The sequence below is a fragment of the Nerophis lumbriciformis genome, linkage group LG39 (assembly GCF_033978685.3).
Source record: "Nerophis lumbriciformis linkage group LG39, RoL_Nlum_v2.1, whole genome shotgun sequence".
Classification (NCBI taxonomy): Eukaryota; Metazoa; Chordata; class Actinopteri; order Syngnathiformes; family Syngnathidae; genus Nerophis; species Nerophis lumbriciformis.
This window is the reverse complement of record NC_084586.2, coordinates 2765749-2783388: the sequence shown is the minus strand read 5'-3', so window position 1 is coordinate 2783388 and position 17640 is coordinate 2765749. Positions and strand designations below refer to the sequence as shown.

Genomic DNA, 17640 nt, shown 5'->3' with positions numbered 1-17640 from the left:
GTATCTCACATGATATCACACACAAGTAAACAGGCTGCAGGACCACTTGTATTGCACATGATATCACACACAAGTGAACACGTCGCAGAACTGCTTGTATCGCACATAATATCACGCACAAGTAAACACGCTGCAGAACTGCTTGTATCGCACATGATATCACACACAAGTAAACACGCTGCAGGACCGCTTGTATCGGACATGATATCACACACTAGCAAACAAGCTTCAGGAGTGCTTGTATCGCACATGATATCACACAAGTAAACACGCGGCGGGACTGCTTGTATCGCAAGTAACGTAGAGGGCTGTGCCTCCTCAACAATGCTTTGCCCTGCTTTTTGTCCTGCAGGCGTGACACAAAATGAACGAACAAAGCGTTCGCACACTGAGACATTTTTGGCTCCATGTAAAAGTTTGTAAATCGAAAGGTTTGCATTTAGAGAGTTTGTAAATCAATATTCCACTGTACCGTAGTACATTTTATGAATGACCAATCTTGTTACGGCGTTTGAATAACAGTTTCTACTCCCGCCAGGTGATGCAGGTGGCGCGGTGCCCAACAGAGAAGCTCTCCTTGACCAACTTTGCCGTCATCAGTGAGAAGGAGGCGCACTTTGAACAGTGAGTCCGCTCCCCTTTTCGCTATTCCACGCGGCCATGTGACAGCAACGGTACATGCTATTTCCTCCTCATGTCGCCGCAGACACGTGACCGTGCGCAACGTAACGCACAAGTACGTGTTCAGCTTGACGACACACCCCAGCGTCAACGTCGGCACCATCGCCTTCAGTCTGCCACAGGTAGGAAAACACCTGGCCAGGCTCACTTTCTGTCACTTAAGTCTGCATGGAGGCTTCGGGCTTGTGTTGTTTTTATACTGAGCTTTGCTTCCAACATTCTAACACCACATAATGTAGCTCAAAAATTTCAAGAAGATTCCTGTATTGAAAGTAGTACTTGGCGATAAAACGATGTCAATATACTGTATATTGCGACAAACACATACTTTATATCCATAAAAACATGACCCGTTTTACTACACCACATTGGCCCCGCTCACCCTTTAGAGCACAACTGTTTACCTTTTGTAAATGTCTTGACTATAATAGAAGAACATGTGTGCTTATTGTAGGACAGCTGTCCAGCTTTGCACAAGTAAACACGCTGCAGGACTGCTTGTATCGCACATGATATCACACACAAGTAAACATGCTGCGGGACTGCTTGTATCGCACATGATACCACACACAAGTAAACATGCTGCGGGACTGCTTGTATCACACATGATACCACACACAAGTAAACACGCTGCGGGACTGCTTGTATCGCACATGATGCCACACACAAGTAAACACGCTGCGGGACTGCTTGTATCGCACATGATATCACACACAAGTAAACATGCTGCGGGACTGCTTGTATCGCACATGATACCACACACAAGTAAACATGCTGCGGGACTGCTTGTATCGCACATGATACCACACACAAGTAAACACGCTGCGGGACTGCTTGTATCGCACATGATACCACACACAAGTAAACACGCTGCGGGACTGCTTGTATCGCACATGATACCACACACAAGTAAACACGCTGCGGGACTGCTTGTATCACATGATACCACACACAAGTAAACACGCTGCGGGACTGCTTGTATCGCACATGATGCCACACACAAGTAAACACGCTGCGGGACTGCTTGTATCGCACATGATACCACACACAAGTAAACACGCTGCGGCACTGCTTGTATCGCATATGATACCACACACAAGTAAACACGCTGCAGGACTGCTTGCATCGCACATGATGCCACACACAAGTAATGTGTGTGGCATCTTGTATACCACACACATTATCGGACAAGTAACTTGTCCGATACAAGCCTGCTTGTATCAGACATTTTACATAGAAGCTAATATCATCCCATACTTGTTTTATTGCTGAAAATTGGACCTACATCATTATCAGATTGGGACAGCCTTACTCCTAGCTAACTAATAATAACACAAAGATTTGTTTTTGTGTTTTACATATGCATAATGTTTTTTAAGACTTTTTTTTAATTACAAGCAATGTACCAATTTATGCAAATTAGGCACACGCATGGAGGTTATTTTGTTTCTTCATTACGAAAGCTTTTGTTGGACATTAAATTTAAATATCAAATTATGCTGACATTTTGGTAAATAACAATTTGTGAGCAAAATGTGTGTATTTAAAAATTAAAAATTCAGTAAAAAAAAATTCAATGCAGAAAAATTCTGTGTAAAAAATGTATTTATAAAAATTAAGTATATGAAAAATTTGCTGTATAAAAATTTTGTGCAAAAAAAAATCAGTGTAAAAAATTAAATGTATAAAATATTTAGTTTAAAAAATTAATGTATAAACATTAAGTGTATAAAAAATTCAGTGTATAAAAATTCATTGTATAAAATATTTAGTGTAAAAAAAACAGTGCAGAAATATTTGTTGCTTCAAAACTCTAGAGCCACTTCCAGTTAATTTAGACTGAAGCGCCTCTTCGGCTGGTTCTCAAACAGGATCAATTGCTTCAGTCTTAATGTACCGGAAGTGATTCTTGAGTTTTGAAGCAATAAATTCACTGAATTCTTGAACCCATACATTTTGTACGCAGATTCTTACTCAATGAAATTGTCAGCACATTTTGATTGAAAAAATGAGGTTCACAAAATTCAAACGCAACAAATTCAGTGGCATAAATTCAGTGTCAAGCCATAAAAGCTTTGGTAATGATGTCTATAATAACCTCCATACAAACGTCTATTTTACCCATGCCATACTTTTATAAGATGCAGCGTGAATACAGAAGGTGACACTGCTCAGCTTGTTTTTGAGCGCTCGTCTCTTTGCACGTCTGTCTCTGTCACTGCTTCTTCCTCCTTTTTAACCCTGCCTTGTGTCTACCGCCTCTTCCTCCATCTTTAACCTGGGCTGCCGCCTGCCACACCAGCACTCAGGTACCACGCTCACTTCCTCCTCTGCGTTCTCTCACAAGTGTAAATAGATGTTAGTTTGTGTATTTGTGCATGGAAACACTGAAGTCCACCTCTCTCTTTTGTCCCCCACAGAGAAAATGGGCCGGTCTATCGATAGGACAAGATGTGGAAGGTGAGCTTTAAAGATGCTCTTACTGGCCCTTTCATTAGGTACACCTGAGGTCTAATGCGAAGGCTCCGGTGCAGGGGCTGCATATAAAAATGAAAAACTATAAGGATAAGGGAACATTTTGATACATTTATTGCTGTGTTTTCCAGACTATAGAGTGTACACACTACATTTTAGAAGAAAATCATATGTTTCTATATATTAGTCGCACTGGACTATAAGCCGCAGATATATACGTTGTGAAATGAGTTATTTACTCAGAAAGATTGTGTAAATATTTATTTACATACCTTAATTGTTTCCAAATGGTGTCTGTAACAGCAGCAGAACGGCTGATCAAACAAAACAGAAGTCATCATCTGCGGAAGCTAGCTCGCCAACCAGCTGAACAGACTCAATAACTCCACGGTGACGTTTTGTTGAATTTACTGAGGAATTTGTGAAACTGAAACAATACAAAAAGAACACCATTGTAAGTTAATAATACTAACACAGACACTCGTAAAACGTGTTAGCATATTAGCTAAGATTAACGACACTATCTCGAATACATTACGATACAAATATGCATGAAAACACTCCTACTGACATCACACATGGGACGGTTTGATAAGTAAGAATTGTTTTAGTTATATTGTAAAACTTACACGTTGCTTAGAGTGATAAATGAAGAATCCATACGAGTAGAACGCTATGGACGCAGTGGTGTCATGTTAAGGCAAAAATTAATTCGGAGAACTACTCGTCAGGCTTTAAACCTGATATTTTCAAAATGTACCCTTTTCTTTGTCCATTTCTGCTCACTAATTTTCCGCTTGTGGCTCATCAGTAACTAGTGAACGCAGGCAAGTTTCCCCCCGGCTACGGAAATGCCCGAGGGTCATAAAGGACCCGTGTGCATTAATCCCACATTAAAAAATAATTGTGCCGCTACTGGAACTTATAGTTAACACGTTAACTTTGACAGCCCTAATTTTTATGTACAATATTATAATGACATTTTTTCAAAACGGGTTACAGAATTGCTCTTTCTGGTTGCATGGAGATGGACTAAAATGTTATTATTTATTTTATTATTTATTTAAAAAATGTTTTTCAATAAAAAAAATTTAATAAAAAAAAAATATATATATATTTAAACATTTTAGTTTTTTAAACAATTTAAAAAACATGAATTGATTTAGAATCAGGATGAGTATGAATCACGATTGTTTTTGTGTACCCTTACTATTCGGTCAATTTTTCAGTGCTCTTTTCATTCTGTGGGATTCATCCGTGATCCAAGCCTTCATCGTTATCATCACGTTTGTCCCGCAGTGTCCAACTACATGTTCGACAAGTCCAAGCAGTGCATCAGCTCCATGACGCTGCAGATCGACTTCTGGCAGAAGAAAACGGTAGACAGCAGTCCTTACGACTCGGACGCCATGGCCAGCGACTTCATCAAGCAGTTCGGCGGCCAGGCCTTCAGTACGCGGCAGCAGGTGTGTGGCGTCTTTCGCCTTGCATCGCCGCCTCCTGCCAACTCTCACCGGCTTCTTCTTTGTCTTCCAGATGGTCTACAAGTTTGGTGATACATCCATTGAGGTGTTGGTGAAAGACATGGAGGGCATGGACCCCAGCATCCTGAAAGGAGACCATGTGGCTGCCAAGAAACATAAGGTCAGCTCAGGCTTGTTTTACTTCTTAGTGAAGTATTGTCAACCTTTCTGTACACTGCGGTGTTTCCCCTCATATGTAAGTATATATATATATATATATATATATATACGCAATAAAATTCCAGACGGTCAGTAGTAGCGTCTAATTTTTAATTACCGGAAAAACTTAATTTATTAATGCATTTTGGGCAACACAAAGTCAGGCGCATGCGCACTAGCATCGTTTGGCTTAATAATCATGGCGGATAAATTACACAGACTTTGCTGCGGAGAATTCCCTTGGAGTAAAAGGAGCCAAGCGCTCCGAGGGGAGGGGGTGGAAAACACTCGAATGTAAAATAAGGCTCCACTCTTCCAAATGTGCCAGCTTAACGCTAATTAACATTGGATTTGCCATAAACATCAATCAATCAATCAATCTTTATTTATATAGCCCTAAATCACAAGTGTCTCAAAGGGCTGCACAAGCCACAACGACATCCTCGGTACAAAGCCCACATACGGGCAAGGAAAAACTCACCCCAGTGGGACGTCGATGTGAATGACTATGAGAAACCTTGGAGAGGACCGCATATGTGGGTAACCCCCCCCCCCTCTAGGGGAGACCGAAAGCAATGGATGTCGAGTGGGTCTGACATAATATTGTGAGAGTCCAGTCCATAGTGGATCCAACATAATAGTAAGAGTCCAGTCCATAGTGGGGCCAGCAGGACACCATCCCGAGCGGAGACGGGTCAGCAGCGTAGAGATGTTCCCAGCCGATGCACAGGCGAGCGGTCCACCCCGGGTCCCGACTCTGGACAGCCAGCACTTCATCCATGGCCACCGGACCTGTGCCCCCCCCCCTCAAGGAAAAGGGGAGCAGAGGAGAAAAGAAAAGAAACGGCAGATCAACTGGTCTAACAGGGGGGCTATTTAAAGGCTAGAGTATACAAATGAGTTTTAAGATGGGACTTAAATGCTTCTACTGAGGTAGCATCTCTAATTGTTACCGGGAGGGCATTCCATAGTACTGGAGCCCGAATAGAAAACGCTCTATAGCCCGCAGACTTTTTTTGGGCTCTGGGAATCACTAATAAGCCGGAGTTCTTTGAACGCAGATTTCTTGCCGGGACATATGGTACAATGCAATCGACAAGATAGGACGGAGCTAGACCGTGTAGTATTTTATACGTAAGTAGTAAAACCTTAAAGTCACATCTTAAGTGCACAGGAAGCCAGTGCAGGTGAGCCAGTATAGGCGTAATATGATCAAACTTTCTTGTTCTTGTCAAAAGTCTAGCAGCCGCATTTTGTACCAACTGTAATCTTTTAATGCTAGACATAGGGAGACCCGAAAATAATACGTTACAGTAGTCGAGACGAGACGTAACGAACGCATGAATAATGATCTCAGCGTCGCTAGTGGATAAAATAGAACGAATTTTAGCGATATTACGGAGATGGAAGAAGGCCGTTTTAGTAACACTCTTAATGTGTGACTCAAACGAGAGAGTTGGGTGGAAGATAATACCCAGATTCTTTACTGATTCGCCTTGTGTAATTGTTTGGTTGTCAAATGTTAAGGTGGTATTATTAAATAAATGTCGGTGTTTAGCAGGACCGATAATCAGCATTTCCGTTTTCTTGGCGTTGAGTTGCAAGAAGTTAGCGGACATCCATTGTTTAATTTCATTAAGACACGCCTCCAGCTGACTACAATCCGGCGTGTTGGTCAGCTTTAGGGGCATGTAGAGTTGGGTGTCATCAGCATAGCAATGAAAGCTAACACCGTATTTGCGTATGATGTCGCCTAGCGGCAGCATGTAAATACTAAAGAGTGCAGGGCCAAGAACCGAACCCTGAGGAACTCCGCACGTTACCTTAACATAGTCCGAGGTCACATTATTATGGGAGATGCATTGCATCCTGTCAGTAAGATAAGAGTTAAACCACGACAAAGCTAAGTCTGACATACCAATACGTGTTTTGATACGCTCTAATAAAATATTATGATCGACATACTACTATTAGCATTGGCGATGTCACGTGGTGATTTCAACACCTCCAAATTTAGTAATGAAAACTTCAACCATGATGCACGTTACAATTAAACAGCTGAATAAGCACAATACTTACAGTATAAACACTTTGTAGGGCGCAACATAACACATTCAGCTTCCTAGAAAAAGCTCCTTCCTCGTTTCACAACATACCATATATTAGAGATGTCCGATACTATCGGACTGCCGATATTTTTGGCCGATAAATGCTTTGAAATGTAATATCGGAAATTATCGGTATCGGTTTCAAAATTATCGGTATCGGTTTCAAAAAGAAAATGTATGTCTTTTTAAAACGCTGCTGTGTACACGGACGTAGGGAGAAGTACATAGCGCCAATAAACCTTAAAGGCACTGCCTTTGCGTGCCGGCCCAGTCACATAATATCTACGGCTTTTCACACACACAAGTGAATGCAAGGCATACTTGGTCAACAGCCATACAGGTCACTCTGAGGGTGGCCGTATAAACAACTTTAACACTGTTACAAATATGCGCCACACTGTGAACCCACACCAAACAAGAATGACAACACATTTCGGGAGAACATCCGCACTGTAACACTACATAAACACAACAGAACAAATACCCAGAACCCCTTGCAGCACTAACTCTTCCGGGACGCTACAATATACACCCCCGCTACCTGCCCCCTCCCCCCCAAACCCCGCCCACCTCAACCTCCTCATGCTCTCTCAGGGAGAGCATGTCCCAAATTCCAAGCTGCTGTTTTGAGGCATGTTAAAAAAAATAATGCACTTTGTGACTTCAATAATAAATATGGCAGTGCCATGTTGGCATTTTTTTCCATAACTTGAGTTGATTTATTTTGGAAAACCTTGTTACATTGTTTAATGCATGCAGCGGGGCATCACAACAAAATTAGGCATAATAATGTGTTAATTCCACGACTGTATATATCGGTATCGGTTGATATCGGAATCGGTAATTAAGAGTTGGACAATATCGGAATATCGGATATCGGCAAAAAAGCCATTATCGGACATCTCTACCATATATAGCCTGTAATGTACTGCCATTTGATGTCTTGGAAGTGCGACTGAGAACTACAAATGAGACTCAAATGTACAAACCCCGTTTCCATATGAGTTGGGAAATTGTGTTAGATGTAAATATAAACGGAATACAATGATTTGCAAATCCTTTTCAACCCATATTCAATTGAATGCACTACAAAGACAAGATATTTGATGTTCAAACTCATAAACTTTTTTTTTTTTTTGGAAATAATAATTAACTTAGAATTTCATGGCTGCAACACGTGCCAAAGTAGTTTGGAAAGGGCATGTTCACCACTGTGTTACATAGCCTTTTCTTTTAACAACACTCAGTAAACATTTGGGAACTGAGGAGACACATTTTTTAAGCTTCTCAGGTGGAATTCTTTCCCATTCTTGCTAGATGTACAGCTTAAGTTGTTTAACAGTCCGGGGGTCTCCGTTGTGGTATTTTAGGCTTCATAATGTGCCACACATTTTCAATGGGAGACAGGTCTGGACTACAGGCAGGCCAGTCTAGTACCCGCACTCTTTTACTATTGAGCCACGTTGATGTAACACGTGGCTTGGCATTGTCTTGCTGAAATAAGCAGGGGCGTCCATGGTAACGTTGCTTGGATGGCAACATATGTTGCTCCAAAACCTGTATGTACCTTTCAGCATTAATGGCGCCTTCACAGATGTGTAAGTTACCCATGTCTTGGGCACTAATACACCCCCATACCATCACAGATGCTGGCTTTTCAACTTTGCGCCTATAATAATCCGGATGGTTCTTTTCCTCTTTGGTCCGGAGGACACGACGTCCAGAGTTTCCAAAAACAATTTGAAATGTGGACTCGTCAGACCACAGAACACTTTTCCACTTTGTATCAGTCCATCTTAGATGAGCTCAGGCCCAGCGAAGCCGACGGCGTTTCTGGGTGTTGTTGATAAACGGTTTTCGCCTTGCATAGGAGAGTTTTAACTTGCACTTACAGATGTAGTGACCAACTGTAGTTACTGACAGTGGGTTTCTGAAGTGTTCCTGAGCCCATGTGGTGATATCCTATACACACTGATGTCGCTTGTTGATGCAGTACAGCCTGAGAATCCATCTATATTTATGGCTTCATAGTAAAAGAGTGCGGGTACTAGACTGGCCTGCCTGTAGTCCAGATCTGTCTCTCATTGAAAATGTGTGGCACATTATGAAGCCTAAAATACCACAACTGAGACTCTGGACTGTTGAACAACTTGAGGTGTACATCAAGCAAGAATGGGAAAGAATTCCACCTGAAAAGCTTCAAAAATTGGTCTCCTCATTTCCCAAACGTTTACTGAGTGTTGTTAAAAGGAAAGGCCATGTAACACAGTGGTAAAAATGCCCCTGTGCCAACTTTTTTGCAATGTGTTGCTGCCATTAAATTCTAAGTTAATGATAATTTGCAAAAACAAATTGAGTTTCTTAGTTCAAATATTAAATATCTTGTCTTTGCAGTCCATTCAATTGAATATAAGTTGAAAAGGATTTGCAAATCATTATATTCTGTTTTTATTTACCATTTACACAACTGGTTTTGGGGTTTGTAGTTCAAATGACAAACATAAAATATTGCGGTCTGCTTGAGAGATTTTTTTATGCTGGTACACATAAATTGCACTAAAATGAGTGTTACAAATATTTCCAAAATGATGTATGTTGCTCTCCACTGTCTAGATATTTCCACAATCATGCGGGAGTTGACCTGTACGGGCCCCACTGTAAACATATGGGAAGCGCCACATTTCCTAGCTAGCAGGGGATGCTAATGCTAACGTGTCTTTGTTGCAGACTGAGATTGGTTTGCTGCTGCCGAACAGTCAGGTGATATTTGAGAAGTCCGACAGTTCCTCCATGACGCTGATAGGTGAGTTGCACATCTTTGACCTTTTGGAACAAAATAACAGTACTCTAAAGCGCCGCTAGAGGGCGCACTGCTCACATGATGCTAAGGAGGTTTTTTTGTGTGCACTTTTACTGGCTCCACTTGTTGCTATGTTGACTTTATGATGAGTAGGCGACTTTGTTTAATATCGCTACAGTTTTCATGAAAAATGACATTTGAATGAGGCGCATCCAGACAGCACAATTAGCCGCAGTATTTGTAGTTTTTCTTGCCTGAATAATGGCGTATTTGCAGGCAAGTCAAAGACCAGAGAGTCTCGCCAGTCCATCATCAGCCCGGACTGGAACTTTGAGAAAATAGGCATCGGAGGCCTTGACAAGGAGTTTTCAGACATCTTCCGACGAGCCTTCGCCTCTCGAGTCTTCCCTCCAGACATCGTTGAACAGATGGGTGAGTTACAGTAATGGACTTTGAATGTATTGGAGCGATATTTGTTGTGCTACCTCTTTTTTCAAACTCCCCACTTTTTGAGTGGTCGGGTTTTGAGCAAAATATGTTTTTTCGCCAAAATGTCAACCTGGCAATCAAAAGTGCGGCCCGGAGCTACATTTTTTATCGGCCCAAATGCTAACTGTCCATCCATCCATCCATCTTCTTCCGCTTATCCGAGGTCAGGTCGCGGGGGCAGCAGCTTAAGCAGGGAAGCCCAGACTTCCCTCTCCCCAGCCACTTCGTCCAGCTCTTCCTGTGGGACCCCGAGGCGTTCCCAGGCCAGCCGGGAGACGTAGTCTTCCCAACGTGTCCTGGGTCTTCCCCGCGGTCTCCTACCGGTCGGACGTGCCCTAAACACCTCCCTAGGGAGGCGTTCGGGTGGCATCCTGACCAGATGCCCGAACCACCTCATCTGGCTCCTCTCGATGTGGAGGAGCAGCGGCTTTACTTTGAGCTCCTCCCGGATGGATAAAAACGGGTCCCACAGACCCGAACACCACACAAGGGTAGTTGTGTGCTGCTAGTTTAGCAACTATACATTGTCACATGTTTTGGTATTTCACAAATGCTAACAGTAAGCATGCTTTTGTTAGCATGGTAGCATAGTTTGTTAGCATGGTAGCTTTTTTTTTTTTTTTTTGCTCATTCTGTTTATATTTGTTGTTATTTGACGCTATCTGTTGTGCTACCTCACTTTTCAGACGCCCTTACTTTTTTTGTGGTCCAGTTTTCAACAAAATATTTTACGTTTGCCAAATAATTGACCTGGTTTTTGTATGTTGTCTAGGTGAGGGGTGTCCAAAGTGCAGCCCGTAGCTACATTTTTTTTATCTGCCAGCGGCACAGTTCTTAGCATTCCAATATTACCATGCTAGATTTTTTTCAGCTAATTTTGCAGGTATACACCTCAGCACCAAATGTTTTGTTACTTGACAAATAATACCTGTTAGCAGAGGTGGGTAGAGTAGCCAGAAATTGTACTCAAGTAAGAGTACTGTTACTTTAGAGATTTATTACTCAAGTAAAAGTAAGGAGTAGTCACCCAAATATTTACTTGAGTAAAAGTAAAAAGTATGTTGTGAAAAAACTACTCAAGTACTGAGTAACTGATGAGTAACACACACACACACATATATATATACACATACATATACATTGATATATACAGTATATAATTAATATGTATTTATTTTGCTGTTTTGTTTACATGTTAAAGATGTTTTAATGAATATACATGCATGTTTAACATATAGATTCCTTTCTTTCATGAAGACTAGAATATAAGTTGGTGTATTACCTGATTCTGATGACTTGCGTTGATTGTAATCAGACAGTAGTGCTGATAACGTCCACGTTTTCAAATGAAGAAGAAAAGTTCCTCCTTTCTGTCTAATACCACATGAAAGTGGTGGGTTTTTGGCATCTTATTTGTACAGCTTCCGTATTCGTTTTTATACACTTTACAAGAAATATATTGGCGTCAAACTCCTTAGCTTGCTAGCTTGTTTGCGCTGGCTTTCGGAGACTCTTGTTTTGAAAGCGCAGGCGCGATGGAGCGGCACTTTTATTGTGAAGACAGGAACTGTGCAGTCAGTTTTTAGGCTTTTGACGGGATGTACGGTTGAAATAAAGAAGTATCTTTTTTCCTTCACACTTTTGATTGATTGATTGGAACTTTTATTAGTAGATTGCACAGTACAGTACATATTCCATACAATTGACCACTAAATGGTAACACCCCGATAAGTTTTTCAATTTGTTTAAGTCAGGTCATGTGACCACCTGGCTCTGTTTGATTGGTCCAACGTCACCAGTGACTGCATCTGATTGGTGGAACGAAGTGAACGTCACCAGTAAGGCAGGCACTTTGAAGGTCTGTCTGACAGACCAAAACAAACAAAGCGTGCATTAACAGATCGATAAAAATTAGTAGCGAGTAGCGAGCTGAATGTAGATAAAAGTAGCGGAGTAAAAGTAGCGGAGTAAAAGTAGCGGAGTAAAAGTAGCGGAGTAAAAGTAGCGTTCCTTCTCTATAAATATACTTAAGTAAAAGTAAAAGTATGTTGCATTAAAACTACTCTTAGAAGTACAATTTATCCCAAAAGTTACTCAAGTAGATGTAACGGAGTAAATGTAGCGCGTTACTACCCACCTCTGCCTGTTAGTATGCTAGCTTTTATTTAGCTAATTTTGTAGGTACACACTTTTGGTACTTGATGCATGCTAACAATAGCAGGCTAGCATTTTAAACACATTTTCAGGTACACACCTCAGATTAATATATTTTGGTACTTGACACGTTACAGTTAGCATTTTTGCATGCTAACATGAGAATGCTAGAATTATATTTTAACCCTCGTGTAATGTTCATATTGTTGTTACTCATCCAGCGTTTGAGGGCCTGATGGACCCGTAGCATTTTGTGGCTTTTAATGCCTCACAATCAAACACTTTAAAAGCCTCAAAATGCAACGGGTCCAAATGTTGGCTTAGTAACAACAATATGAACGTTGCACGGAAAATTTCTCTGCCAGTTTCTGCATCCCACAGGGATTCTTCTTTTGTGTTTCTGCACTTGCGGTTCCCACACAAGGTTGCAACATTGTTTGTCAACACTGTCTGCTCTCATTTTCTCGCACATTTGACCCTCTGATGTTCTGTGTACCTACACTCTGTCCTCCTCCTGTCTAGGCCTGCTGTGTTTCTGTGTCTGTGTCTGTGGTACACAGAACATCAATTTCCACACTTCTATTATCCAGTGGACCCGAACATCTTATATGTAATAGAAATGTGTAGGGGGGGTGTATGGCGTGTGGTCATTGAATATATATTCTGATATATGTTCTTCACAGAAAATGAGCCAAAGTCAGTGAGTCTCAGTTTGAAAAATTAATCAATTGTATCATTTTTCTTTTAATAAAAAATAAAAACGGGTCCCACAGACCCGAACACCACACAAGGGTAGTTGTGTGCTGCTATTTTAGCAACTATACATTGTCTGATGTTTTGGTATTTCACAAATGCTAACAGTAAGCATGCTTTTGTTAGCATGGTAGCATAGTTTGCTAGCATGGTAGCATAGTACTGTTAGCATGCTAGCTTTTATTAAAAATTGTTTAGCTCATTCTGCTTGTTATTTTTGTGTGTAGGTGTTACTAATGTACATCTATTGTTCTTATAAATCATATTTAAAGCTGAGTTTAAAGTTTCAATATCAACCAAAAATAATGATTGTTTTGCCATAATTGTTTTAAATGTTACTACAGTATATGTTGTGCCTTTTCCGTGACATGTCAGACTAAAATAGCCTCACTTTTAAGAGTTGTAGCGCCAAAAAAGGGAGTTACAGCGCCACCTATTGCTGTACTTATTAGGGCCCGCAATGGCCCATTGCAAAAGGACTCCCACAGGGAGTCCTTATGCAATGGGACATAAGGACCTATTGTTATTCGTTCGTTTTAGTCTTTCTTATTATTATTCTTCCGCAGCTTTGCGCACTACTTTGACCCCCTTAACATGCTTCAAAACTCACCAAATTTTACACACACATCAGTAATATACGGCAAAACTTTTTATCAAAAAACCAAACCTCAAAACTCAAAATTGCGCTCTAGCGCCCCCTAGGAAAAAAAAAACTAGACTGCCTGTAACTCCCACTAGGAAGGTCGGAAAAACATGAAACTAAATCCTCTATGTAGGTCTGACTTATACCTAGTTCTCATAATTGTACATCCTCGGGCTAAAATCAACAGGAAGTTGGCAATTCCCCCTTCAAGACAAAAAAGTACTAAAAACAGTCACTTTTGCTTCTTTGAGCTGTAATTTGACCCCCTTAACACGCTTCAAAACTCATTGAACTCAACGCACACATCAGGACTGGCAAAAATTGCGATCTAATAAAGAAAACTAACCCCAAATTTAAAAATTGCCCTCTACAGCAATTTTTGAATAAAACTGATAAAAAACTGCTCCTCGGAAGAAAAAAATTACAAAACTGCCTGTAACTCCCACTGGGAAGGTCGGAGAGACATGAAACAAACACCTCTCCGTAGGTCTCACTTAGACCTACATTTCATAAATTGACTACCCCCAGCTAAAATCAACAGGAAGTTTGCTATTCCCCCTTCAAAACAAATTTTTGGTAAAAACCAGTCACCTTCCTTCAAAAACGAACTCCTCTGAGCGCGTTTGTCGTTTCGCCTTCAAACTAACACAGGAGAGACATTGAACCCTTGTGATTACAACAACAGAAGCGCTTTTTAATTAACTGCTCCGGTTTTGATTTTATGACCCTTCAAAGACCCACTGCGCTGATGCTGCTGCAATGCTGTTTTTTTAAGATGACTGCTTAAAAGCAGGAAGCACCAACGTGCCCACACAATGCAGACAAGGTAGGTACACTAGACAAAAGTCTTGGGACACTTAGGACTAGCACCTGCCAAATACGCGGGCCCGAACAACGCTGCTTGCAGCTTTAATTATTATTATTTTTTTACATAGATGCAACCACGTTGATTTCAAACACGTCCAAAAAGTTCTTGTCGCCAGCATCTGATGGTTGAAGACATTAATCTGGCGTATAAATCCTTTGAAGAGACTCGGCGGACGTCGCAATTAGCGCTTAGCACGCAGGCTAGCGTGTGAGCCTGCAGTGACACATCGCTGACATGTGTCACATGGTTCACACGTATCGGTGATTCAGCCCAGCAGGCCTGTGACGACCTGTTCTGAGGGAACTTTGCAGAATACACACTTGATTCGACGTCACTCTCACACACACACACACACACACACCGATGACCTTTCTAGCCGGACGGCTGTGCCCAGCTGGCCTGTGGGTCTGCGATGGCGAACCCCGATAGCGCGCCTGGCTAAAGGTAAAGATCTAATTGGCTGAGCACAGGTGCTGACACGGGGGGCCGGGCACAGTTTGGGTGTTGGTTCCAGACTCTGGAGCCGGACGTGGCTCCCCACCTGGCTGCTCCTCCCTCAGCAGCCCCAAATGGCAGCCGAGATGTTTATCAGGGTGGCCTCTCAATTAGTGCGGCCCAAATGTCATCAGGCAGGTGCAAAAGGGCCCTGATGAAAACACACGTCACGACACGCCCGTGACTTTTTAACTTGTGTGGATGGTCTCTGCGGGGCTGTCCCAAGCTGTGACCCTGGGGCCATTTGCGGGCCAATAAAAACTTTCTACGGACAAAATAAACACATTTTTCATTGGAAAACAAACTGGTTGACAACCATCCCAATTCCCCCCCCCCCCCAAAATGGGACTTGAAAACCAAAATGGCCAGTGTGTCTTCTACATGGTGTTTGATGAACATACAGGTAAAAGCCAGTAAATTAGAATATTTTGAAAAACTTGATTTATTTCAGTAATTGCATTCAAAAGGTGCAACTTGTACATTATATTTATTCATTGCACACAGACTGATGCATTCAAATGTTTATTTCATTTAATTTTGATGAGTTGAAGTGGCAACAAATGAAAATCCAAAATTCCGTGTGTCACAAAATTAGAATATTACTTAAGGCTAATACAAAAAAGGGATTTTTAGAAATGTTGGCCAACTGAAAAGTATGAAAATGAAAAATATGAGCATGTGCAATACTCAATACTTGGTTGGAGCTCCTTTTGCCTCAATTACTGCGTTAATGCGGCGTGGCATGGAGTCGATGAGTTTCTGGCACTGCTCAGGTGTTATGAGAGCCCAGGTTGCTCTGATAGTGGCCTTCAACTCTTCTGCGTTATTGGGTCTGGCATTCTGCATCTTCCTTTTCACAATACCCCACAGATTTTCTATGGGGCTAAGGTCAGGGGAGTTGGCGGGCCAATTTAGAACAGAATACCATGGTCCGTAAACCAGGCACGGGTAGATTTTGCGCTGTGTGCAGGCGCCAAGTCCTATTGGAACTTGAAATCTCCATCTCCATAGAGCAGGTCAGCAGCAGGAAGCATGAAGTGCTCTAAAACTTGCTGGTAGACGGCTGCGTTGACCCTGGATCTCAGGAAACAGAGTGGACCGACACCAGCAGATGACATGGCACCCCAAACCATCACCCAACCATGCAAATTTTGCATTTCCTTTGGAAATCGAGGTCCCAGAGTCTGGAGGAAGACAGGAGAGGCACAGGATCCACGTTGCCTGAAGTCTAGTGTAAAGTTTCCACCATCAGTGATGGTTTGGGGTGCCATGTCATCTGCTGGTGTCGGTCCACTCTGTTTCCTGAGATCCAGGGTCAACGCAGCCGTCTACCAGCAAGTTTTAGAGCACTTCATGCTTCCTGCTGCTGACCTGCTCTATGGAGATGGAGATTTCAAGTTCCAACAGGACTTGGCGCCTGCACACAGCGCAAAATCTACCCGTGCCTGGTTTACGGACCATGGTATTTCTGTTCTAAATTGGCCCGCCAACTCCCCTGACCTTAGCCCCATAGAAAATCTGTGGGGTATTGTGAAAAGGAAGATGCAGAATGCCAGACCCAAAAACGCAGAAGAGTTGAAGGCCACTATCAGAGCAACCTGGGCTCTCATAACACCTGAGCAGTGCTAGAAACTCATCGACTCCATGCCACGCCGCATTAACGCAGTAATTGAGGCAAAAGGAGCTCCAACCAAGTATTGAGTATTGTACATGCTCATATTTTTCATTTTCATACTTTTCAGTTGGCCAACATTTCTAAAAATCCCTTTTTTGTATTAGCCTTAAGTAATATTCTAATTTTGTGACACACGGAATTTTGGATTTTCATTTGTTGCCACTTCAAATCATCAAAATTAAATGAAATAAACATTTGAATGCATCAGTCCGTGTGCAATGAATAAATATAATGTACAAGTTACACCTTTTGAATGCAATTACTGAAATAAATCAAGTTTTTCAAAATATTCTAATTTACTGGCTTTTACCTGTATGTACACTCTTCTTGCACGATATGGCAAGATTTGTGCTGAAGCCCTCGTGCACATGTGTCAAATTCAAAGCCAGCAGGACAGATTTAGCCTGCCACATCATTTTTATTTGGCACGCCACATCATTTAATGTGGTGATTTAAAGTGGTCCTCCTCATCATTATAATGGCCCGCCACTTTATTCAATGCGGTCTTCTACATTATTTAACGTGATTTAAATTGTCTCGTAACAATATTCAATGTGGTCCACCACAACATTTAAGGTGGTCTACCACTTCATTTACTGTGGCCTGCCAATTTATTCAATGTTGTTTGGCAAATCATTCAATGTGGTCCGCCACAATATTCAACATGGTCTGCCACATCAATCAACATGGTCTGCCACATCTTTCAATGTAGTCTGCAACGTCTTTTAACATGGTCTGCAATGTCTTTTATTGTGGTCTGCCACATCATTCACTGTGGTCGGCCACATCATTCACTGTGGCCTGCCACATCATTCAC

At 41.8% G+C, this 17640-nt stretch overlaps 1 protein-coding gene across 1 annotated transcript in view; it reads left to right on the top strand.

The window, feature by feature from the left end:
• The window catches only part of LOC133577673 (vesicle-fusing ATPase-like), an 86600-nt gene that overhangs the window by 15418 nt on the left and 53542 nt on the right, over positions 1–17640 (top strand). Inside the window, exons 2-8 of the mRNA XM_061931650.1 lie at positions 539–624; positions 707–803; positions 3102–3141; positions 4456–4622; positions 4693–4800; positions 9674–9749; positions 10023–10178. Of these exons, the coding sequence (XP_061787634.1) occupies positions 539–624; positions 707–803; positions 3102–3141; positions 4456–4622; positions 4693–4800; positions 9674–9749; positions 10023–10178 (730 nt within the window). The remainder of the gene's footprint in view (positions 1–538; positions 625–706; positions 804–3101; positions 3142–4455; positions 4623–4692; positions 4801–9673; positions 9750–10022; positions 10179–17640) is intronic.